At 38.6% G+C, this 23,100-nt stretch overlaps 4 protein-coding genes across 4 annotated transcripts; all 4 read left to right on the forward strand.

Moving 5' to 3' along the window:
• Window positions 1-1,459: 1,459 nt before the first annotated feature.
• On the forward strand, window positions 1,460-6,290 carry LOC146488588 (uncharacterized). Its single transcript, XM_085118680.1, has 3 exons — window positions 1,460-1,633; window positions 2,127-2,256; window positions 4,771-6,290. Exons 1-3 carry the CDS (start codon window positions 1,576-1,578, stop codon window positions 6,047-6,049), a joined length of 1,467 nt encoding a protein of 488 aa, XP_084974806.1. The 5' UTR covers window positions 1,460-1,575; the 3' UTR covers window positions 6,050-6,290.
• Window positions 6,291-7,470: 1,180 nt separating this feature from the next.
• LOC146488589 (uncharacterized) lies at window positions 7,471-9,235 on the forward strand. The gene is made up of 2 exons (XM_085118696.1): window positions 7,471-7,596; window positions 8,372-9,235. Exons 1-2 carry the CDS (start codon window positions 7,503-7,505, stop codon window positions 8,578-8,580), a joined length of 303 nt encoding a protein of 100 aa, XP_084974822.1. The 5' UTR covers window positions 7,471-7,502; the 3' UTR covers window positions 8,581-9,235.
• A 722-nt stretch (window positions 9,236-9,957) lies between these two features.
• On the forward strand, window positions 9,958-13,015 carry LOC146488590 (uncharacterized). Its single transcript, XM_085116668.1, has 3 exons — window positions 9,958-10,676; window positions 11,152-11,646; window positions 12,390-13,015. Exons 1-3 carry the CDS (start codon window positions 10,613-10,615, stop codon window positions 12,530-12,532), a joined length of 702 nt encoding a protein of 233 aa, XP_084972794.1. The 5' UTR covers window positions 9,958-10,612; the 3' UTR covers window positions 12,533-13,015.
• Window positions 13,016-16,882: 3,867 nt separating this feature from the next.
• LOC146488591 (uncharacterized) lies at window positions 16,883-21,208 on the forward strand. Its single transcript, XM_085116682.1, has 5 exons — window positions 16,883-16,912; window positions 16,990-17,100; window positions 18,315-18,872; window positions 19,635-19,748; window positions 20,711-21,208. Exons 2-5 carry the CDS (start codon window positions 17,019-17,021, stop codon window positions 20,992-20,994), a joined length of 1,038 nt encoding a protein of 345 aa, XP_084972808.1. The 5' UTR covers window positions 16,883-16,912; window positions 16,990-17,018; the 3' UTR covers window positions 20,995-21,208.
• Window positions 21,209-23,100: the final 1,892 nt, after the last annotated feature.

Here is a 23,100-nt window from a genome sequence, read left to right on the forward strand (position 1 = left end):
AATTCCCCTGGTAGAATTATTTTAAACTTTGCAAAAATTGTTCCTTACAGTATGAGGTTCCTTAAAAGAAACTCAAATTGCTCAGGCGGGTAGCCTGATGGTATATAACCTTCTGTTGGCTTTACTGAGTAGAGCCTGGACTAAAGGTCCCATCTGGCACGCCTTATTTAGTACCGTAGACTGCTGGTTAACGTTATAGGGAAGAAAGAAGAGAAGAGAACAGATCATGGGGAATATTTGGGAACAGTGGACATTTTTCACGCAGCAAAAGAAAGAAAATGTGCTAAGTGCTCCAGATACGGCCATTTTGCTGCTTTTTGCAGAGGCAACCCTCGACCTTCACCTGTAAGACAACCAGCGACAATAGTAGAGGGTCTGTTGGAGGCTGTTCTGAGGAAGAGATTCAAGTGGACGACAGCCCTATGGTGTGGAGGAAATGGAAGAAGTTTGTATGGTGTCAGATATAAGTGACTGAGCCTACGATGGACGTGAGTATCAGTGGAATTGTGATGGATGTGTTGATTGATTCAGCGTCAGTGAGCAACTTAATGGGGATTGAATATTTTCAAAAGTTGAGGGGTTTAGGTTTTAATGGGGACATTGAACATTTCTCAAAGAAACGTTTGCTTATGGGGGAAAGAAAGGTGATGTTATCGGCCAATTTGGGGTTGAAATTTCTACTGGAAATGTAAAAGTAGCCACCAAATTTATCCTAGTCAGGTATGGGCGGTGCACTGTCTTCTCCAGACCTCCGCTGTGGTTTCCACCAAATAGAGCTGCATGAAGACTCGAGGAACACAACAACTTTCATTACACACGAGAGTTTGTTCCGGTACAGAAGGCTACGCTTCAATGTGAATGCCGCACCTGAGAAGTTCCAGGATGTCATCCGTCAGGCTATGGCAGATGTTGAAAGAGTTGCCAACATTGCTGACGATTTGATTGTCCATGGTAAGACCATCTCAGAACATGACCAGAACTTACACAAACTACTAGCTAAGCTTTAAGTGGAGAGAAGTGTACGTTCAGGATGAGTAAGGTGGTTTTCATTGAAATTATTCTTGCTCAGCCTTGCTTTGCGCCCACCAAGGAGAAAGTGCTAGCCGTTCTACCTCGCCCTCGGAGGTGAGGGGCCTTGGGGTTGGTTGGGAGAAAAGTTTGAGTGGAAGGAGGAACAGGAGCAAGCTTTGAGTTCTAATTTGAGAACGTAAGTTCATATACCAGTCATCAATTATTACATTCCATGGTATAAAGCAAAACAGGAACAAAACGAACAATAGGGTTTTCTATATTTTAAGACACTTTTTTTTCAGGAGCGGGTTGTTGAACAGTATGTCACAAGTTAACAGAAGCCTGGCAGCAGGTGTTCTCCACGCAATAGCTTTAATGAATGGACGTTTCATTGTCGTTCGTCTGCGTTGGTAAGTGTTGATCTGTTGCTTAGTTCTCAATAATAAATGAGCTGCGATTGACTTGGATGAGAAACGAAGTCTGAAATGGCTCAATTGTAAACCTTTGGAAAGAAACAGAGTAAAATGTGAAATCAAAAAAGGAAGAAATTTATCTTAAACTAGTATGAGGGCCACTGGGTTTCTTTGGTTCATGCTATGTTGTGCAGTGATACACGAATCAGGTAAGAAGTCAAGTCATGCCATGACGGCTAAGTGATTGAACCATTCAAATTGGGTAAAATGTTTACTATTTCACTGAGTTTTTCAAACATGTAGGGAATATTTACGAGCGTTCGTCTTCAGCCGCTTTTATTTGCAAAACTGATTTGAAATTTTGTATGCTACCAAGTAAAAATGTTTCTACTGCATGTTTCGGTTGTTTTGCTTATTCACTTCGGGGCGTGAATCATTTCCTAAATATTTCACTTAATGTCACCAATGGGTTGTAGAAATTCAGGAACACCGGCAACATACAAGAATTCTGCAGTTGAAATGACACTTTATTGGAAATTTATTTTAATCTCTTACATCTACTTTTATTATTGTTGTCTGAAGTCGACTGCTACAAACTCATTTAACTTGAATGGTTTTTAATTTCAATTTAACGTCAACAAAAGCATGTTGCTCTAGGTAAGCGAGGTATATGTCTCTAACTGTCAAAAAAACATTTTTTAGAATGCATAGATCACCCTGGAACACAGCCTGCCAAAGGTATAATTCGAGGGCAACATTACAAATTGATTCACACAGATCACTTAAAGGAGAAGGAAAATGGAACAGAGCAATCAAATTTACTGTCTCACAGGTGAGTAAAACAGTGTTGTGCTACAATGTTACAGTTAGAAGATTTAATTTATGTCGAAACTTTCTGAGAAAAGCAATCTTTGAGTTCACACATGCAGTGAAGTAAAAGACGAGCTGAGAGGTACGCTAATATCGACTGTTCTGGTTACCAAAATTTCAATTCAATTAATCAATACTGTGAATAGTACTTGCACAAAATCCTTCTTTCTTTTTTTTAGCTTTTCGCTCTCCTGTGTGTGAAAGAGTAGACAGTGTGACAAAAATCTGTATTCTTTACTTTTTCAACACTTCTCTGCGTGTTAAAGTGACATTTGCGGTGGCTGGCAACGGTTTCTTCCACTTTCCATCTCTTGTACCTTGAAGGATCAATACTACCACTATTTATCAGTTTATGCAACAATAATAGTGATGGATAAATTTTCAGTCATTGACACAGACGTACTGGGAAAAAGAAAATCCGAGATCTGCCAACAGGAGTCGAACCTATAACCGGAAGGTCATATGTATTTTCTTTTCCTGAGTATGCCAGCCTGCGCCTGTACCACTCAACCATCATTTATTCACTAGGTTAAAAGCATAACATCTCATCTCTTTCAACACAGTGCAATGGTATGAAACAAATGCCTATTCACTGGCGAACGTGTTATGGTCATTTTCTCGACATAATGCGTTACCATAGCAACAGTGAGGAATTTGTAATTCTTAGAGTTAATACCACAGGTTTTGGGAAACACTCAATAAGATATTTGGGACCACTACTCTGGTCCAGATTAGATGCTAAAGTGAGGGAACAGCAATCTGTATATGCCTTTAAGAAGTTGATTAGGAAACAAAATCTAGCTGCGTTTATTTCTGCCATTATGACTGCGAAAATTGCGCACTGTGCAATTCTTAGAATTTCTTTTGTGATTGAGTAGTTAATTAGTTGTTAGTTTTTTTATGATATAGGTTTTATGCATGTATTTATTTTTATATTTTTAGATAGGTGTCCTTAATTAGTGGGAAACCGCTATATTTTATTATTATTGTTGTTATTATTATTATTATTATTATTATTATTATTATTAGTAGTAGTAGTAGTAGTAGTAGTAGTAGTAGTAGTAGTAGTAGTAGTAGTAGTAGTAGTAGTAGTAGTAGTAGTAGTAGTAGTAGTAGTAGTAGTAGTGGTGGTGATGGTGGTAGTAGTAGTAGTAGTAGTATAACTACAATTTACAATGAACATGCTGGTCACAGTTCACCATAAAAATAGGGAAGACCAACTTACAACCACTAAAAGCTAAAATTGGGGCTGTTTTAACAGGTTATGGCGTTACTATGGTAACCTATTATGACAAGGAAACATACACATACATACATACATACATACATACATACATACATACATACATACATACATACATAATCTTTTTTTAAACACGATGGCTTTCAAAGCTGTAAGCTTGTGGGGTCGTGTGTTTACGCCCAAACTAACCTAATCTACGTTACTTTAGAATATTTCAGGTATAATAATAGTTAATAGTAGGTTAACAGTAGACAAAATTCCGTTGTCTGTAACGTGTGGTTGATGCAGACGTACAGTCAAACTAGTACTTAAAAAACTTTAAAATAGTTCTCATCGCTAACCCACGGCCTCCTGAGATCGTTAAAGTTCGGGGACGCAGCTGCCTCCTTGTCGTTGTAATTAACAAAATTCCATAAAGATGAGCCTCTATATGAGAGAGAATCTTTCATATATCTTGACTCGCACCTTGGTACGAGGAGACAGTTCTACTCTCGAGTAAAATACATACATATACAGCGTATCAGGTAAAGACTCGCTATGAGCCTTATAAAAAAAAAGTCTGAGAACCTTTAACTTATAGAAAAGAAAAAAGGTACCACTATGACCTGTTCACCAATGATAAAGCATTTGTTTGATACCACTGTTGTTGTATCAATTGATCCCTCAAAGTATTAGTGCTGGACTGCGTGCTAGAAAACATTGCCAGCCACCTTAACCAGTAGTGTGTAGTGCAGTTATGCCTGGGAGTGGGCTGAACATTACATGTTTAACTTAAATTTGCCATTTAGAGGAGTGCTAAGAAGAATTTTAAAAGCAGCGAAGCAGATGAGGTCAGGTTAGGCACACAAATTATGTTCTGAAAACTACACCCCAGCGGCACTGGACATCTTACTAACGGTGTGCGACATGAAGGGCAATTATTGTAACACGAGAGGAGTTTGTGTTTGTGTGGATGTGTACTCGCAGTCTTCAGTGACTTCATAGACGTAAGGCCAGAGCATTCCATTTATTTTATGAATTAAATTATCAAAATAAGTGATGGGTTAAAGGTTTAAATTGAATCACACATGAACGTACCTCGCCATCAGTCTCCCAGTAGCCCGGTGGTTAGAGCATTAGATCGGTGTACGGACCATTCCATCTTTCCTTTATATATGTTTTGTTTCTGTCTATTTATAGTAAAGTAAAGTGACCTTTCTCGTTCGTTTTATAATTATCCTATTTTTTTGGCAGGAAAAACGTCCACATTGCATATTTAAAGAAGAAACGACCATTAAGTTCTTCTGTGGAATTAAACTGCTGTGGTACTGAGAAGCCCATTTCCAGGAAACGCGTTTTAGTAAGAACTCCACAGAAAATCAAATTTGGCAAGAAAACTATAGTTGGTAAGCAGTTTCGAAAACTTTTGAGGGCATTATATCGAGATCATCCAAATGCTTCACAAGCTATAAATGGAAAATTCCAGCTGTCAGAAACACAAGGAGAAAGCAAGGCCGAGAAAGTCAACAATTATGATGAACAGGATAGATCGGAAGCTGGGAAAAACAAAACCATCCATGAACTTCGCAGCGCCATACTCGAACTACTGGAAAAGCTTAAGAAAAAGACTCATTCATCACGAAATACTGAGCATAAGGATGAAAAACAGGAGGTTCTACATAAACTGGCAGTAGCAAATAATTCAATTAAAACTGCTAAGGCAAAACTTCAAGAAAATTACGCTACTCAGATTACCACACCATCCCTTGAAGACAGTGAAATTTCCGCTAAACGTGCAAACCAGTTAGATCTGCTTAACTTTATTTCTCGTATGAAAAGTATGGAGGGCGTACACGATGCAGGTACTTTTCACCCGAATGAGATTAATTATTTTAATGGAATGGGCATGAATGGGTTAAACGGAGTCACAAACGCACGTGATATGCCGTCACCAACTTTCTCAAGTCCAGTGAACCAGATGTATGGCCAAGGGCAAAATGACTTTTTATCAGGTAATGATGTGCAAATGCAAGAAACGAACATAGCAGAGCAAAGAAAATTTATCGAGGACCAAATGCAGAACCACCTCGCTCAACTCCAAAGGAACTTTAAACTTTTTCAACAACAGCAACCAAATTTTCCAAACCTTCAAAACGATCAAACTTTGAATACCGCTGGAGAATTGCAATATCCTATCCCTGCACCTTCGAAAGGCATGATTCCATTTAGCTTTGCAGGAGCACCTTTGCCTAACCAAGCACAGCTCTTTTATCGGGAAACTCCACATCTACGAATTAGAAGGCCTCTCCGGAAAAGACTCAACCTACCACTGTTTCCGCCGATGAATCCAGCATTTACACATCCATTGAACAACGAGGACGCCGGTAACGATATTGATGATGACGATGATGATGTTGATAATGACGATTATGACCATTATCGTGATGAGCCTCCAAGGCATTACCCGGCGCCTGAATACGACGATGACGAAGATGACGAAGAGGGGCGTTACGGCCCTAACGATGAAAGATAGTATTTCATTGACATCAAGTAGAGTGATTTAAAACGATGCACAGGCAAGACCGCCGGTTCAAATCCTGGCGGGTTCGAATTCTTTTCTAAACGGCTAAAAGTGAAAGCTATAGAAGATAGTTTAATTGCGCCCGAAAAAATTCTGGACGTATTGCAGCAGTCAAGTCATCACTTGACTTTGCACCTCAGTTTAGCTGCAAGTTAAATGTGGAAATAAACAGTTTGACTTTAATTTCAACAAATCCATTGTTTCAAGGGTCACAGCCCTACTATCCCCAGTCTCCCGGTCTTGCGCAGCATTGTACCCAACCGGAAGTGAACCCCGGAAGTGAAATTTGACGCTTTATACGCCTCAAACGCGAGGAAAAAATCGATAATAACTTTCTCTTCAATTTCCATACGAGAACAATATGAACCTTTGATCAAACAGACAAAAACTTCTGTCATATAAACTTTAACCAGGAGCCCATGACCAGCTGCGTCCATTCTTTCTAATTTTGTCGTGAATTGTCTGTAAGTATGTCAGGTTTTCTTTTTGTCTAATTTTCAACGAAGTGCTTGAATTTCGTGAAGGTAAGAGATATGTCCAGAAATGCACGCTAATGATATGCATTATCTGTATGATAGACATCGCAAGGTGTCCCCTAACCTTAATTCTTACTAAAAGACAAATAATTCTGCCCTGCCATTGGCAATGACAAAAAGGTCTGTCTTACATGAAGTACCCAAATTCAGGGTTCGGTGCATTCCTGTGAATGTGGAAACTGTGATTTCACTCGTGGGTATTCTAAATGAAGCTGAAATTTGGCAATTCAGAAATTTATCACCCAGTAGAATAAGTGTCAAAGATAAATGTATAGTTTTCAGGCACTCCCTCTGGCGATCAATCCCGCAAACCTTAATGTGTACGAATAGAGAGGTTTTTATTGTATCAACAAGTGCGTTTTACTTCGGATTTTTTTTTTCGCAACGTTTTAAGATTACAGTATTAAGAAAATACTTGCTCCATTTTCCGAACAAAAAAAGTAAAACTACAACCAGCTGTGTTTTTGTCGCACGCGTTTTTCCGCGTTCCTTTCTCGTGGTTCGATGTGTCATTTGCGTTCAGTGGGATTGTTCGGAGTGATTGCTTAGGTTTCAACACTCATTGGAAAATAATGTTAAAGCACAGAATCGCGGCTGCAAAGTTAGTTTTTAAGCTGACTTTGCAGTGACATTTAGAGCTCAGTAATTTGAGCCCGCAAACCATGACCGTTTTTACAGCGGTTAGGGATAAAAATATCGATCTGAATAAGTGAATAAAAATGATCTGCCTCGTTTTGATGATTTTGCGTGTGAAAGCTGAAGTGTATTCTCCCAACAAGGCTCCCCTTTAACGTAACGACTCCTTCGATTTCCTCTTAAAATTTTAAGTAACACAATTAAGGTGCTCTAGTAATTTGCTTTGAAATGTTATGGCAGAAATGATTTTAAATCTCTTGCTATTTCTCGTGATCTTGGGGCCTGGAGACGTAAACGGGCGGCCTTCACCGAACAGAAGAAAGTACGGTAAGTTTCCTCGTGGTCAGTTACAGGAAACTTAAATTAAAATGATGTTCTCTCTGAAAAGGTTGAACCACCCGGTGAATGTCATTTTAGACTGAAAATAAATTGAGATTAACACAAGGAAAATGTTAGGAATTTTCGTTAGTTATATCGAGCTGTAATATTTACCATGAGAAAAGTCAGTGTGAGACGCCCAAAAAGAATTGGTTAAGATCTCAACAAAACCATTTTAAGTATTGTGTTATGTCAGGCGGCATAACCTGTCATTGTTTTGGTTTCAAGTCACACCTAAGATTTCAGTCCATTTTAAAACACCAAACAAAACTGCTTATTTTACTTAAATTAATAAGCTTGACCGTTTGAGTTTCTGTTTAGAAGACTTGGGATTAATACCTTTTACATCTATTTCCATTATTAACCTTTTTTTTAAGAGTAAGATCGTTATAGATTCGAAAAGTGGTTGTTTACAAAACAAAAACACATTTGTCCAAATGAAGATTAAAATATATTCTTAAAACATCTTAATTATAACGATATTGAACAAAAACGTTATGCCAGGTAGAATTATATTTAGGAAAACAACATGTTTTAAGTAGAAGGTATCTAAGAACAAGTAAATTTACATGGCTAAATGGCCATTCAAATACTAAAGAGGATTACGTCAGTCTACCACACCAAATCAGGAGATGAATGTTTTTAATCGTAAATGTAGAAACTTGACCACCAATCCCTGAATCAATTAGATTATGACCTTTTCGTCAACTTTGTTCTATTCTAGAAGTTAAAGCTCAAGGCTCATTCGGCCTCCTTACCGTGCCAATTCTGAAAGATGCCCATGGTGTACCGCATGAGACTACTGCACAGGAAGACCAAAAGTCTTACCTAACAGGTCCTGCCTACAGAATATTAAACAAAGACAACAGTTTTGACACAAAGGATCCGCTCATCTACTTTCCTTTAGTCGCAGTTGATCATCCAAGAGGGTAGCAAGTCTGACGCTGACCACCCATGTGATATCAGAGCGATGGAAATCTCTTTAGGAAATATTGAAATTTTTATATAACTTAAGTTAAAGGAAAGGTAGTTTTAAGGAAACAATTTAGGATCGCATTTGTTCCACATTGCAGTTAATTTGCCTAATGAAATAAAACGGGAGAGAGAAAGAGGAAGAGGCATAGAATAGACTGTTGGGATCCTCCCAAAACTTTTCGCGGTAACTTTGACTGCACGTTTACAAAATTGTGATAACAACAAGCAGTCCGTGTACAGATAAATTTTACTTAATAAGTTATACTTTTAAGTATAAAACTACAACAAATGCAAATCGATCACGGATTTATAAGAGCCCAGCACATCGACATACAGGTATCTTTTTTTAGGGGGACTAGCGTTAATCTGCCCCGGCGAATGAACCTGGAGTACAGAGACGGTGGTGACGGGGTTCCGTGGCTCCTATTCATGAGAAATAGCCAGATAGAGCTTTATTTCTTCCATGAGTACATTTTGGCTCCATGACTTTTCCTATATCTCATTTAGCATATGGCAATGGCTGTTAAAACGTGGGGTTGAATTAGGCCTGCAAGACTCTCGTGCGTGTTACAAACCCGGTTTAAATTTTTAGCCTCTCATCTACATAGATTTCTCAGAGTCCTTCAGAGGTTGAACCCTCACCCACCCCCTTACTAACATTCCGCGCGCTCCCCCAAGTGCTTTTTTTCCTCCCCGAGAAAAAGTTCCTGAATTCGACGTTTGGATAACTCTGTTATCTGGCATCTACTGAACTCATTCTCAGGCTACGAATTCGGCACTTCGGCTCTTCGGCAGTTCTGTTCACTCTACTGTCGACTTATAGTCTCTTTTAGACCTGAATATTCTGTAACCAGTCAAGTCCCTTTCTTTGTCAACATTGATTACCTGAAGTTGAAATTTTTGGGCGTGTACTGTCAACAGTCTGACCTTTATTTATCTATGGCCCTACCGTGGTTTTGATCCTTCAAGTCAGTTACCCGCATAGTGGCGGGTGATAAACAAAATCATTGTTACTCCAGACCTGAAAAACAACATTTTTTTTGTTAGTTGGATCCAATATTACGAATTCCTGTAGCCTTTTTCATGCCACTAGTAATTAATTCTACGATCGTTTTTTACACAGCGTTGGGTTGTTTTTCTTCTCTGACAACAACTATGGCTAAATATTGTGAGGAGAATTCGGTGCCCAAAAACTAGGCCAGTTTATCCGTATAAAATAATTCAGTAATTTGGTAACTGGGGATAGAGGCTGGTTGCAGTCTCCCACAGCAGTCCCCTCCCCTCCTCCCCGTTCCCTACAATAGAAATCTCCACACGTACTACCTGCAAATCCTCCTGGGTAATGTGCATAACTCCTTAACACTTGGAACCAGAGTTTGCGTCACAACTTTTGTTGTTGTTGTTGTTACTTTTTGACATGGGCCTTAAACCATTTAGATGCAACTTTGGAACTTTCTTTTAAGATTCAAGTTGGTTGTCCTCTCGCGTTTTGTATATACGCATCTTCTAAGACTTTATCTTTTGTACAAAAATAAATTCCGTTGCCTTTTTCAATTCTTAAACAAATATCTATCGAGATAAACCATCAGCCACAAACTTTTACTTTTAAGCCAAAAGTTCTTTTGTACTTAGCTGACTTAACTCTTCTTTGGTCTTGTTGCAAAGAAAGAAGAAAGCATGTGGACCTTTGAAACGTGATTGTAATTTATATTGTCTGACGATGTGGCTGACTTATTTATTGTTTTCTACAAGGTGCTTGCGTTTCCAATTGGTAAATTTCTAAACTTAGTATTTCTTTACCATTTGTTTTGGCAAGTGCTGCTGGTAGTTGATTCAACTGTTGCAGGTAAATAAATACAACTACCGCTTGGGTAAGTGGGGATCGTTTTTTGTTATTTGACCTAATTACTAAAATTAGAAGCAGGGTGAGGGGGAAAGATGTTTCATATTGTTAGTTAAAGTGTCCTTCTTTCAGCTGGATTATTTTGACATGGTCTTTATGGTTGGTCTCTTAACCGCAGTTTTTCTGGATGCATTTTCCCGCCAAGTTACAGGTATGTTTCCATGTTTCAAACTCTAATTTTATTTTGTAGAGAATATAGTAAAAACATGCATATAACAAACCCTGATTTTCGGAAACAGTCTGAAATTGGTCTTATATAATGGATGGCTATTGACAAATCAGACTGAAAGGGTTCCTAATCTAATTTTGTATTTTCCCTGGTTACCACTGTTAAGCTCGTTTTCGTTTTCAAATACAAATTTACTGGAAAATTATCCCGGGCTTGAACGAGAGCAAAGAACGCAAAATAATGATACTTCTTTAATCGTACCGATAGGTACAAATTTTTGTACTGTGGTTGTTTGTCAGGAAGCGTAAATTATTGCTAGCGTTTCCTTTCTTTTCTATGTTATTATGAAAACGATTTTTAATGTTTTTACTAAGTAAATAAAATAAACATTTTAAGGAAGCGGAATTCTATCATGAGCAAATACTGAACTATGTGCTTCACCATGATTTGTATACAGGGAGCCCCATATTAGCAACCAAGTACACAGTGAATCCTTATCAGAATGTATTCCATCGACGACAGGAAGTTGTAGCTGTTCCACTAGTAGCAACTTCTATATTAGAAGGGCCTTACCTTCCTCCTGCAAACGCGGAAAACGAATTATTCGTCGGACCTCATGGAGTATCAAGCCCTATTCATCACGGCTACCCATTGTTTCCGGGCAGTCATGTCTTTCATCCGTTTCCTCACTTTCCACATCCGGGATTCCACAACAATTACCTACATCCAGCATACCATCCCATGATACCCTGGGGTCTTCGACATGGTTATCATACTCACTGGCCGCACATGCAAGCATCTGGTCCAGTGTTCTTGGCAGATCCAAATGACGGCATGTACCAGGAGCCTGTGACAGGAACCCTTATACCCCGCCCTGTTATACCTCCACAGTATCCGGGATTTATGAACCATGCTGTTAACACGTATGGATACCATCACCCAAGTTTTTTCCGTAAGGGCTACTTCAAACGCTGTTACCGCGGGAACGGCTTGTACAAATTAGTTTTACACATGAGACTTCACCGGGGTCAAACTTCTGCGCATGCGTCAGATTAGGACCATTTGATGAATCGGTTTTTTGGGTTTCACGCATTCAAACAGTAAACAAACACACGCAGGGCCAGTCTCCACATTTTTATAAATCGTTAAATGATTTGGTAAACATCAGTCTTGGACTCTCAAAATAACAACCTCATCTTAAACGGACTTCTTATTTATTTATTTACTTTTTTTTACGTTTGACCGAGGTTAAAAATGAGATCAGTGTAGAAACGCTTAAAAAACGGTGGATATACAGTAACATAATCACAATACAGTATATCAAATGCAAATACATGTATCAAGGAAAACGAAATTTTGTTTCTTTAAACTGAATGCTGCTATGAAAGACGCGCACCCAGTCTCAAGGAAAAACTAAAAATATATAGCCAACTTTAATAATAATAATAATAATTATAATAATAATAATAATAATAATAATAATAATTTAATATTAGTTAATATTCTATTTACATTTCTTCTTACTTCAGAGAAAACTACCTAACCCAAGAAGCTAGAGCCCAAGTGCGTTTGGTTACGCAGCTTTAGTTTTACTGATTTTGGCTGACTCCAATTCCCGGCCAGTTTTGACCTGTTTTTGCTTACAAATGACGTCTATGTAGAAAGTTAATGACCTTTACGCTTGTTTTTCTACAGCTGTCGATACTACCACTGTAGAAGATCAGATTTTGGATAACGGAGCAAACCCTCATAGCTCTCCAAATGCGGATGTCGCCGAGAAGATGGAGGAGATGAGAATGGAGGAGGAACTTGAAAGAATGAACTACTTAAGGCTATGAGAGCTATGAAATCAAAAGCTGCGCTTAAAAAACCTCCAAAAATTAAAAGCTGAAGAATTTTAAGACTTCCTCGACGACTACTTCTTTTTGGATTAACCATAATATTACAAAAGAGTTTGTCTACGCAACAAGCAAGTTTTTCGTTAAGTACTGTCACACGGCCTAGCCATGTTATAAGTAGTTTTTGATAACACCTCAATCCAAGCCATTTTATATCTCTAGTCGATGCATTGCCAGAACTGATTAAGAAATCGAATTACATTTCTCTCTCGAAGCGTGAGGATTCTCTTACCTTTATAAACATATGAAACGATAAACTGTGTAAAATATCAATATTTACACACATATATATCTCCTGAGATGCATGCTTCTACTGAGTCACTATAATTTTAAGCAATTTTGTTCATTGTGTATATTCGAAACTCATGGAGTGCCGTTTGTGGCTTCCCGCAAATAATCGTTTGTTTAATAAACGTAATTGCACTGTTTACCCATTAGCCCATGCGATGAGAGTTTTGTGGTAAAAGGGGGTGGGGAGGTTATTCATTTTCAGGACTCAAGCAGAAAAGAGAGCTTAATGGACAGGGAGGGTAGGGCTTATTTCAGATTAAACGATGAGTTTTGAACAAATCTTAATTTGGCTTTTCCGACATTTTACAATGCAACTAACATTTTCACTTTAGCACAACTCACTGAAATTTTATCCCTTGGTATTCTTGAGTTTTGAGTTTTCTTCTATATGGTCTAACATGGGCGGATGGCAGTTAATACAGGTTTCACAGCTAAATCGTGTGCTTTTTGGTGGGAGATATTACGGATGGGTGACAAGGATAATACTGAACTAACGTATGGTAGTGGAAATAAACACTGGCTTAGGCGAAATAGCTTTGACGTCCTTCAAGGAAACCCCATGACTGTCAACAACCAGTAGAAGTAATGGAAAAGACTATTCCAATTATTCACGGAAGGAAGAGGAGTTCAAACCTTGCACAAAAGAAAGCTCCCCTACTGAACTACTGGGGACCTCAAATGCAGGATGTTTGTTACAAGTGTTCCACCAACTAGTCAATCTGGCGAACGCTAATGTCTTTTTTCTGAGAAACTATTTCACAAGGAATAGGCAGACAATAAGAACACTACATGATTACAATAACTACAGGTATATATACTGAATGGTAAAAAGAAAATAAGAAATAATCATAACCAAAACTTAAAGTAAACTAAGTGTAAGTAAGTAGCCTGTTTGCGTACAAGGGGACTGGCTAATCACAAATTCTTACATGTTACTCAACACTTTCTTCCTTTCCTCGAGGTGCACATGAGGGTTATTGTTGTTTGCGAAAATCATTCTTTCAAATTGGATGATATGCTTTAAAAGTGTTTTAAATGGCAAAAAGCATGCTCACCCAAAATAGAATATAAGGAAAAGGAAAAGATGATCAATTCCCTTGAAATCACCCTTCTTTTAAAAAAAAGTCGACAATTATTTGGTTTTCCAAAGATACGTTAATATTTTTTCTTGATATGAAAAAGTCTGTCCAGAATACTGAGCATATGCACACTCCAAGGAACTGCGCACCAGACACTTGCTTTCCACTGAAACCACAAAAAAAGCACAGCGACCGAGCCTGCAACTGTTTACGCCAGAATTTAATGTTCCGTTCGTGCAAAGACTTTTCTGGATTATAGAAAAAATCAACCAATCAATACGAGGCTCCGAGAAAAGGCATCTTACTGTGAATTCAAGAGACGACAGATAAAAATATTCTGGATCAGGTCATTGAATAGTGACTAGTGCTAACTTTGAACGAGCTGGAAACCACTGTACAAAAACGGAAAATCAGGACTGAACACTGTCCGCAAAAAACACATGGAAGATGTCACAGGTGCGATCAAACCGGACAAGAGATGTCCTGCAAAGAATAAGGAATGCAAAAATTTTCATGGTAGTCTAGAAGTTAACCAGATGAACTTTGAGGTGCGTCTACAGATTGAGAGTGATTAAGCGTCCACCATTGCTGATGACAAACAGCCCATGGTCAGTCCTAAAAAATGTTGATGGTGTGCAAAATGAGGCAATGATAATTGATTCAGTGATTGGCAGTCAAATGTGCTAGTTGATGCAGAATAAAGTAAAAGGCGTATCTATGCTTTTGTTGCAACTATCAGTACAGCAAATGTTCCTGTTGTGTTCACTGTAAATGAAGGCGAGGGCCAAGCATTCTTGTTGTGAGAGACAGCCATACAACTAAGTGAATAGACTTAAGGGATTAATTAGAAAGTTGGTTACAACAAATGAGGACAATGGCCAAAGACTGATAAAGCTTCACGATGGGGAGGTGGGGGTTAATGTTACCAACTTCAGAACAAGTCATACAGTAAAAACCCGCATATATGAACCTAGTGATAGAAGAACCTACAGGCTGAAATTTGGCATTTAAATACCCAAAAATATAAGAACCTGTTCAGCCTGGCAAAGAAAAATAGGTTCTTATACAAAAACAATTTTAATTGTGTGATGAGAAACTTCTGGCAAAAAGTTATTGTGTATATGTTTCTTTGATTTAAATTTGTTTGGATTTTCACTAGAAATATGTTTTCCATAAAGCTACAGTGTAATATAGACGATTTAAAATCTAAATCTGCCAATGGCTACACTACGACAACCTCTGAAAAATAAGAAACTGTTAAGAACCTAATCAGCCTGAATTGTGAAAAATTATCCTGAAATGTAAGAACCTGTTCAGCCTGACCTTAAAGATTGTAGGTTCTTATATGCGGGTTTTTACTGTATAATTAACAATTATTCCACGAGCGCGCGTTGGATATGAGATGATAGATAGCCAACGAGGCGCGTAGCGCCGAGTTGGCTATAATCATTCCATATCCAACAAGCGCAAGTGGAATAATTGTTTTATTAAAAACAATCAAGAAATATTGCTAGATCTTACTGATTTCGCTGTGCAAGAATAACCAGCAGACAATTTACTGGCCGCCATTTCTCAGCCATGGTATAATGGCTCATATACCATGGCCGCTAAGCCAATCAAATCCCTCGAATTGCATTATACAATGATTCAGTTTTAATAAGCTCATATATCTGATAATTAGCTCGGAGTGAACTTTCCGTTATTGGAAAACTAGTGCTACATGGGACTGATTCGGATTGTGATTCTTTCTAGTTTACGTGAAAGCGGGCCATCTGGGATTATATAGTTCACCAGTAGAATCTGATTGGTTGTAGGTGATCACGTGATGTTTTTTTCGTCCGCATAGAGGCACTATCGGGTCATAGGGTTCAACCAGTGAAAATACTTGGAAGGATAGTACTCGTTCGAAGATAAACCTCTCATATATTTTATAATTCATTAACAAACAGGTTGCTTGCGTTGTTGTTTTTAATAGTACGTTTATTTGCCAATCTCGGTGACTAATAAAAACAATAAAAAGTTCTGTTTTGGGGCTATCAGTCGGATGGTTGCCCCTTGGAATTTTTTTTATTAAACTTGTTGCATATAAGCCCTATAATTTGTTTTAAGAACATCATATTTCCGTGAGCCAACTATCAGCCGATAATTTCGAGACAGAAATGATATGACATGTAAGTGAACAAAGAACAGCAAGAACACCAAAAAATGTGCCAGAACGTACAAGGGAATATGTACGGGGGAATTTACCGGGGCACAAAAGGGAAACACAGGGGATCTAAAGAAAGTGAGGACATACAGCCATTCGGATGAAACATATTACGGGGCAAAAAGAACATTAAAAGGGCGCAAAAGGGATCATGCCAGGATACAAAAGACAACCAGCTTGCGTTGGTGGTTCTTTAGTAGTACTGCTTTGCAATTTCTAGATTTTTTGAGAAAGAACCACATTTTTAATTATGCTTTAACGTAACACTCAAGACGTTTGAAAGTTCTCCCAAAAATGTATTCTGCTCATTGCTCATCGTAATTATTTGATTTTTTGTTTCACCTGAATTCACAACAACAATAACGACAACAACAACAACGACAACAACAACAACACTCCTGCTTTATTAGTCTGAAGAAAAATTGAGATTTAAAGAAGTGTCTAAAAGCCAACGTACATGAAGTTGAAATTGTTAAAATGCTGAGAATAAAGTAAAAGGACAGGTACTTCAGTGCTATTTTTCTAGCCGAGTTCCTTGGAACTTTGAGTGGCGTGCTATGCATTACCTTCACGAAAAAGAAGCGACGCCACCAAAAAGCTCTGACGTTTAAATTACGGAATGTTTAGTTTTATTTTTCACCTGTCAGGTTTATTGTTCATACTGGAGCAACCATGTTACTGTTTTGAATTGTAAAGTAAAACAATCTCATGGCAAAATAAATTATCAGACACCGGTTTGTGGAAGTAAGAACGTTTTTTAAAATTTCAATCTGTATTTACATCTTGTTATTCAAGAATCCTGAAAATACGTTTATTTTTAGGAGGCAGGCATATCTTGGAAAGGAAGAAAATGAAGAAAAAGGTTCTTATGCCATTTTCCCTGTTCGTGATATTTTCATCGATCGTGAACGTCCGAACAAAAGGAACAATAGGTACGTCTTCCCAATTTTTCACAGTTTGCCATTTTTTTGAATTATATTACATTTTTATCATCTTCCAACATAGGATCTACTCGTTGTGGAGTTTCAACAAATTAACTACCTCTTATCTTTGTCATTTCCTCTCTTGAATTTGGCAAAACGCAAAAGCAAAACATTTTGGTTATATGTTAGTTTATTTCCTTCGGAGCTCCAGATAAGGGAAGGATATTTTAAAATAAAAGAGGCATGCAACGGAAATTCTATTTCCTCTTTAAGGATGATAAATAGTGAATGTTGTTGATTAGAAAGAATTCTTGAAAAACTGGTGACTAGCGCAAAAAAAATTTGGTTGGAAGTCACGAATTCTATGAGATTTGCTTTCATTTATTTTTACTCGAGAATGCGCGCATGCGCAATGAACGAGTTATCGTGATGTGGGGTAAATGTCACTCAGTCGATCGGTCGGTCGATCTGTCACAAACTTTCACATACGGCGTATAATCGCAGCTCGCTTTAGGTTCCCTCCTCCTTCAATTATAAAAATTCACGTCTTTTGGAGTTCGAAATCAAAAGAAATAGTCTTTAGAACACTTGTCTTCGTAAGTTTTTATTTTGGTGACTGAAAGCGCCGCGTTGAAAGCCGCTCAAGGCCGAGATTGTCGTCCAAGTCAACAGGGATTTCGCGCAAAATGGAGGGAGAAAGTACGATGGATAAACGTCTGAGGGTGTTCCCTGCTCATTCGCGTATTCCTTTTTGGCGTTCCGAAGTAATTTGACTGTTATAATCGTAGCGCCACGGGTGGCGGATAGTTCGATACCCTCAACAACTTCTCAACAATATCTCCTTCAGGAGTCATGGACATGTTGTGTAGTGGCGTGGTGCGCTTACTTAGAAGCAAAGGGAAGCAAATTTTTTCCTTATTTTCTTTTTCTTTTTCGCCTATAAAAGCCGACCACTCCAAAGGCTCCAAACAATTTTCAAAATTAAGACTTTTTTAAAAAATACAAAACTATCCAAGGGGCTCAATCTTGCTGAGGGGAACGGCTAAAAATCTAAGCGGCGTAGGATGCGGAATGAAATACCCGTGAGGATCCTTATGAAGCCTTTATGGCTTATATTTCGAGTCCTGGGCCAACCAAACACAATGCGAACAATGTTTTATACCTCGCCACTATTTACTTCTGCATTCACGAGTTGGCTTACAGGAGACTTTGATTTTTAACAGGAGGAGATGGTCATAAACCCAAGAGATGGATAAGACACATCTTTCACAAGCCAATCAAACACCATCTCAACCTCAAACACAAGAAGCATGACGTGCTTACTCTGGCAGCCCCACCAACAGTCGGCTCCCTTCTTCCCTCAACAAGTACGATGACCCTGATGCCTAATGGGGTGCCGGCAGCTGCTGGAGAATACATTCATCACCTCATGCACCGTCATCCGCTTAACATTCCGGTGTATCACGGTGGATACCATCCAGTGCATGTACCTGAGCATTTTGGACCCCTGGGACCTTTTGGGCACCATTGGTTCTACAGACGAGGTCCGTGGCACAGTTATGGATATGGTGTTCGCTATCCTTTCTCACATGGCTTCGCATCCGGTCCGTGGTATGGGCCGTTACCTGGACACGGTTTCGGCTATGGGTACCATCACCATTTTGGACATGCACCGTTGCGGGGCGGATTGCTGAGACATGTTTTAGCTAATTATGGCTATGACCTGGCACACGGGCATAGGCGTGGTTTAGGTTTTGGTTATGGTCACGGATATGGTGATGGTGAGTTATGTATCGTTAAAATGGACATTATTATCCATTTTCTCCATGATGAACAAATATCAAGGGGCTGATTCATGTGGAATGCTAGCTCTCACTAGGCTATCAGTGTTGCCACTGTAAGCAAGACAATGCCTTGTCGAAAAAAATGCACCCTGGTCAACACGAAGGATTTGAGGGCTGAATACGATGAAGCATTCACAATGATATTATATGTAAAATTGTGAATTTATATTCATAATTAATGAACTTTATCCACATTTCTTAAACCTGTAACCCCGAGTGAAGAAAGTCGCTCCCATGTCGGCATTCCTCCTACCGATCGGATGGTCTAACCACCAAGCTCACAGAGAAGACTCTGAGCGAGGTGGAAAATTCACTGACCAGGGTCACTGTATTGCTAGGATCAGTTATGTTGTAAAAGTCTTGTGTCGGTACATGACCAGACTTTGTATTCAACATATTGGGATTTAGAACCACACAAAAATACCCTCTGAAGACACGACATTTTTCTTAAGACTACAACGACTCATAAAAGTCATTGCAACATTCCTCCCCTTTCCCCTGGTTTAATGTTGATTGGAGAGGGAAGGCGACGCTTTGAACAGACAGTGCTTCGAGATTTTTAAGCCAATTGTAGCCATGACCTTTAACTGACATGTTCTTTTTATTTGTTTATTTATTGATTTATTCATCCATTTGCTTATTTATTTGTTACTAATGTTTTTGCTAATGTTTTCTTGCTTCACTTTGTTGTACTCAAAGGAAACTGGTGGTTTAATCCAATGAGAGGCTGGTATCCATACTCATTTGATCACAGTGTGGATCTACATGGTGATAATGGCCCAAAAACTGTGTTTGTTGAAAGAGATACTGTGCGTAAGTAAACCTAAGCTATGTTTGTTAGTCGTCGATTAGTAGAACATGTACGGTATACTGCATGGAACGTAACAAATTGCCAAGTATAGTAAACAAAGTGACTCCTTTATTTCCCCTAAGAATGAACTGATATGTAAATTAATTATTTTCTTTCCTTTTGGAGGGTGGAAGGGGCTTGAAGCAGTTTTAATTCATGAATAGTTTAAACTTCCCAGTATATGGTAAATATGGTTATACAGTGTATTGTAAAGAATTCAAAGTGAAACTGACACGAAATTCATACATTTGACCTATGGGTGAAAGAATGAATAAGTGAATGACCATCGTTGTTGTGTACTCAACTTATGCAGTTGGGAAAAGAAAGCCTGAAAAAATTCAGATTTGAAGGACATGATACCGGTGCAGTGCATTACCAATTGAGCTATCAAGCCAAGTGATCATTTCGTTGTAAATTTGTAATATACCCGCAGTGGTGATGGGATGAAAGTGGAATATATCAATATGAAATGCTGTGAGAGAATAAATGTAGTATTGTTTGCTAATGTACTGCTTAGATTTACTATTGACATTTAGGCACAGCTCGCCTGAAAACCAGCTCTGTTGATAAACCATTACCTTGGGCAAATAAAGTTAATTGTTATTTATTAGTAAGGGACAGGGGCAAAAGCTAGTGACGGTAACCGTATGCTCTTTTCTTGTAACGTTTAACTACAAAAATAAGACAATCTTGCAAGTGAATTAAAAACTGGAGTGGGGATAACGAACCCGGCTTATTCTTGAACAAATACAGAATACTGAAATCGCAGTTCTGGTGAAAAGTGCTCATCTTGAATTGAGCATATTGCCATTTCAAATGATGCACGAAAGCATTAAGGATGTCTTTTTTGTTGGGCATATTATCCAAATTTAAATGTTTACCACGCGACAAGCTAACGTAGAATTTGATCTTTTTCCCACATAAGCTTCTAGATCTAGAGGATTCAAGAATGGTGGGAAGATTAATCTTCGCCGTATCATTAAAACGAGACGAAAGACAGCAAGAACAAAGAGAGTGCATGTCCACCAACCAGCACATCCCTTACGTCACCTCTTAAGATCACGTATTATTCCAATTGGATTTCGTATTCAACGGTATAAAATACGACTGATTCCGTTGAAGAAAAAGCTTAAGCTGCAATCTAAAGCTTTTAAAAAATTGAAAAAGTCACTGAAAAAGCCACTGAAAAAATCCAAGGGGAAGCACTGAGAACAAGACTCAATCAACTTTTGACTCGGAGTGATGGATTGTAAAGACATGTAAAGGATATACATAACACAAAACACGAACATTAAACATACACTGTAATTTTACCATAAATATCTTTTGATACTGCAACAAATCTGTTTGTAGGCTACTTGTGGGTGATTTTCTGCAAAACACCTACGTTCTTAGTTGCAAAAATAAGATCGTTTTAATCACAGCAACTGCAGCAAAGCTTAAATAAGGTCTTATAAAAATGGAGTGTAGTCTCCTGCACTTTCATAATTGCATATGAGAAAATATAAATAAAAACTATTACTAATGATCACTATGTTGTTCAGTTAATTGATCTGAGTACAATAAAGATTTTTTCAGAAGCTTTCCAAAACCTGTAGACCGGCATCTACCAAAGAGAGCCTGTGGCAGAGCCAGTTCTACCTTAACATACAGGGACCTTCCCGGGCCTCTTCGCCGCTGCCTTCAACAACAAGTTTTTAAATCTGACAGCACACTGAGGTCACACTTGGTGCGGCCTAAGGACGTGGTTCACCCGCCCAAGCAATAGGGCGTATTGTACAAGATCCTTTGCGAAGACGTACGGAAACAAGGAGGCCTATGCAGGAAAGAAAAAAAATAGGAGCAACACTGCGGACCGCTAGGGAGACAGTTTCTTCCCGAAAGAGTGTAAGGATCGAAATCCGCCAATTACAGCCGACCTTCGTAAAATAAATGCTGAAGCATGATCGATCGACCTCATCGCTTGAAGAGGGCAGGGGCACCTATTCCCCATATAACACTTCGCTAAAGTATACATGTAATCTAGTTTTTTTATCTGAATTTAATCCGAATTTCTGAGGTTGTTGTTGGATTTTCCGCCGGAGGGATTATTGAGTGTCTCTGACTTTTGTACACTTGTGTCCTAAACTAGAGCCACACTGAGTTCTGCTCGAATTCTTTACCGTTGAACTTGCTCCCTTTAGAGCGACATTTAACAGAACAGGTGTAGCAGACAAACAGTTGGTGGATAAATCTGAGTGACACTGAAAATAAAAGACGGAAAAGGGCTGAAACGTCAACTTTCAGCTTAGAAATAGTTTTCCTGTACAAACAACTGAGCTGTTAACTGCTTTTGAAATCAAAAGGTTTTGGTTAAATGCTCTTTGCTAAAGGCCACATTGATAGCACGAGGAAAATAACACCCCCCCTGACAGCTTTTCGTTGCTGGCCATGTTCTTATTGTACATGTTTTTAAGCGGCCTCGGTGGGTCTACACTGAGGAAAAAGCCCAAGTCCTTGAGCCGTACGGCAGCAAATGACACATAAGTATGTTACTAATGCCTTTCTTCTAAACACACCTTCGGAGTTTTTTTTATCAATCGGGTGTTTAGATCTTCGGAAGGAGCTGTAAGGCCCCATCCACACTTATGCGTTTTCAAAAGTGTCCGTTTTAATCTTGGCGAAAACGAAGCAAAGTATTTTCATCCCTACTAGCGTTTTCGTATCGTTTTCACCTATCCACACTAAAACGCTCGAAAAAAATGAAAACGACTGGGACTTGGGATTGCGCATGTATTAACGTCACAAGACCATCCGTCATCTTGGATTGATGATCCAATTTAGACTAGAATCGATGGCATCTGACGATTCTTACGTCACCGTTTTCGAAAGTGTCCGTTTTCACTAGTCCACACAAGAAACGAAGCGTTTTCAAAACGATGCGTTTTCAAAAGTCTCGAAAACGTTTTCGGCGTTTGGCGTTTTCTGGTGTTATAGTGTGGACGAAAGGCGACAACATATTAGTGTGGATGGGGCCTAAGATACTTCCTCTTCGTCGAAAATCTCAAAACCCTAGGTAAGATCCAACAATCTTTTGTAAAAGGGAGAATTATTATTATTATTGTTATCATTATTAAAGTGCAAAATTTCTGAATTCCATCAAAATGCAAAGAGTGCCAGAAAAAAATACCAGAAACACAGTATGGAACAAATGGCGACAGTCATGATTTCAGCAGCTTCAGTCAGATGCTGCTTAAAATTATGAACTTCTTTTTAGGAGACGAAACGAATTTGTAAAATAAACGTGAATAAGGTTAATATACAGCGTTGTTCTTT

Source organism: Pavona decussata, unplaced genomic scaffold (genome assembly GCF_977016875.1).
Source record: "Pavona decussata unplaced genomic scaffold, jaPavDecu1.1 SCAFFOLD_9, whole genome shotgun sequence".
In the NCBI taxonomy this organism is placed as follows: domain Eukaryota; kingdom Metazoa; phylum Cnidaria; class Anthozoa; order Scleractinia; family Agariciidae; genus Pavona; species Pavona decussata.

Excerpts from the sequence above, each read along its gene's own strand:
- LOC146488588 (XM_085118680.1), top strand. The coding sequence starts at position 1,576 with ATGAGGGCCACTGGGTTTCTTTGGTTCATGCTATGTTGTGCAGTGATA. Across the intron at positions 1,634-2,126 it reads TGCAGTGATACACGAATCAG|AATGCATAGATCACCCTGGA; the intron begins GTAAGAAGTCAA and ends AACATTTTTTAG. Across the intron at positions 2,257-4,770 it reads TCAAATTTACTGTCTCACAG|GAAAAACGTCCACATTGCAT; the intron begins GTGAGTAAAACA and ends TTTTTTTGGCAG.
- LOC146488589 (XM_085118696.1), top strand. The coding sequence starts at position 7,503 with ATGGCAGAAATGATTTTAAATCTCTTGCTATTTCTCGTGATCTTGGGG. Across the intron at positions 7,597-8,371 it reads ACCGAACAGAAGAAAGTACG|AAGTTAAAGCTCAAGGCTCA; the intron begins GTAAGTTTCCTC and ends GTTCTATTCTAG.
- LOC146488590 (XM_085116668.1), top strand. The coding sequence starts at position 10,613 with ATGGTCTTTATGGTTGGTCTCTTAACCGCAGTTTTTCTGGATGCATTT. Across the intron at positions 10,677-11,151 it reads ATTTTCCCGCCAAGTTACAG|GGAGCCCCATATTAGCAACC; the intron begins GTATGTTTCCAT and ends ATTTGTATACAG. Across the intron at positions 11,647-12,389 it reads CCATCACCCAAGTTTTTTCC|CTGTCGATACTACCACTGTA; the intron begins GTAAGGGCTACT and ends GTTTTTCTACAG.
- LOC146488591 (XM_085116682.1), top strand. The coding sequence starts at position 17,019 with ATGAAGAAAAAGGTTCTTATGCCATTTTCCCTGTTCGTGATATTTTCA. Across the intron at positions 17,101-18,314 it reads CCGAACAAAAGGAACAATAG|GAGGAGATGGTCATAAACCC; the intron begins GTACGTCTTCCC and ends GATTTTTAACAG. Across the intron at positions 18,873-19,634 it reads TGGTCACGGATATGGTGATG|GAAACTGGTGGTTTAATCCA; the intron begins GTGAGTTATGTA and ends TTGTACTCAAAG.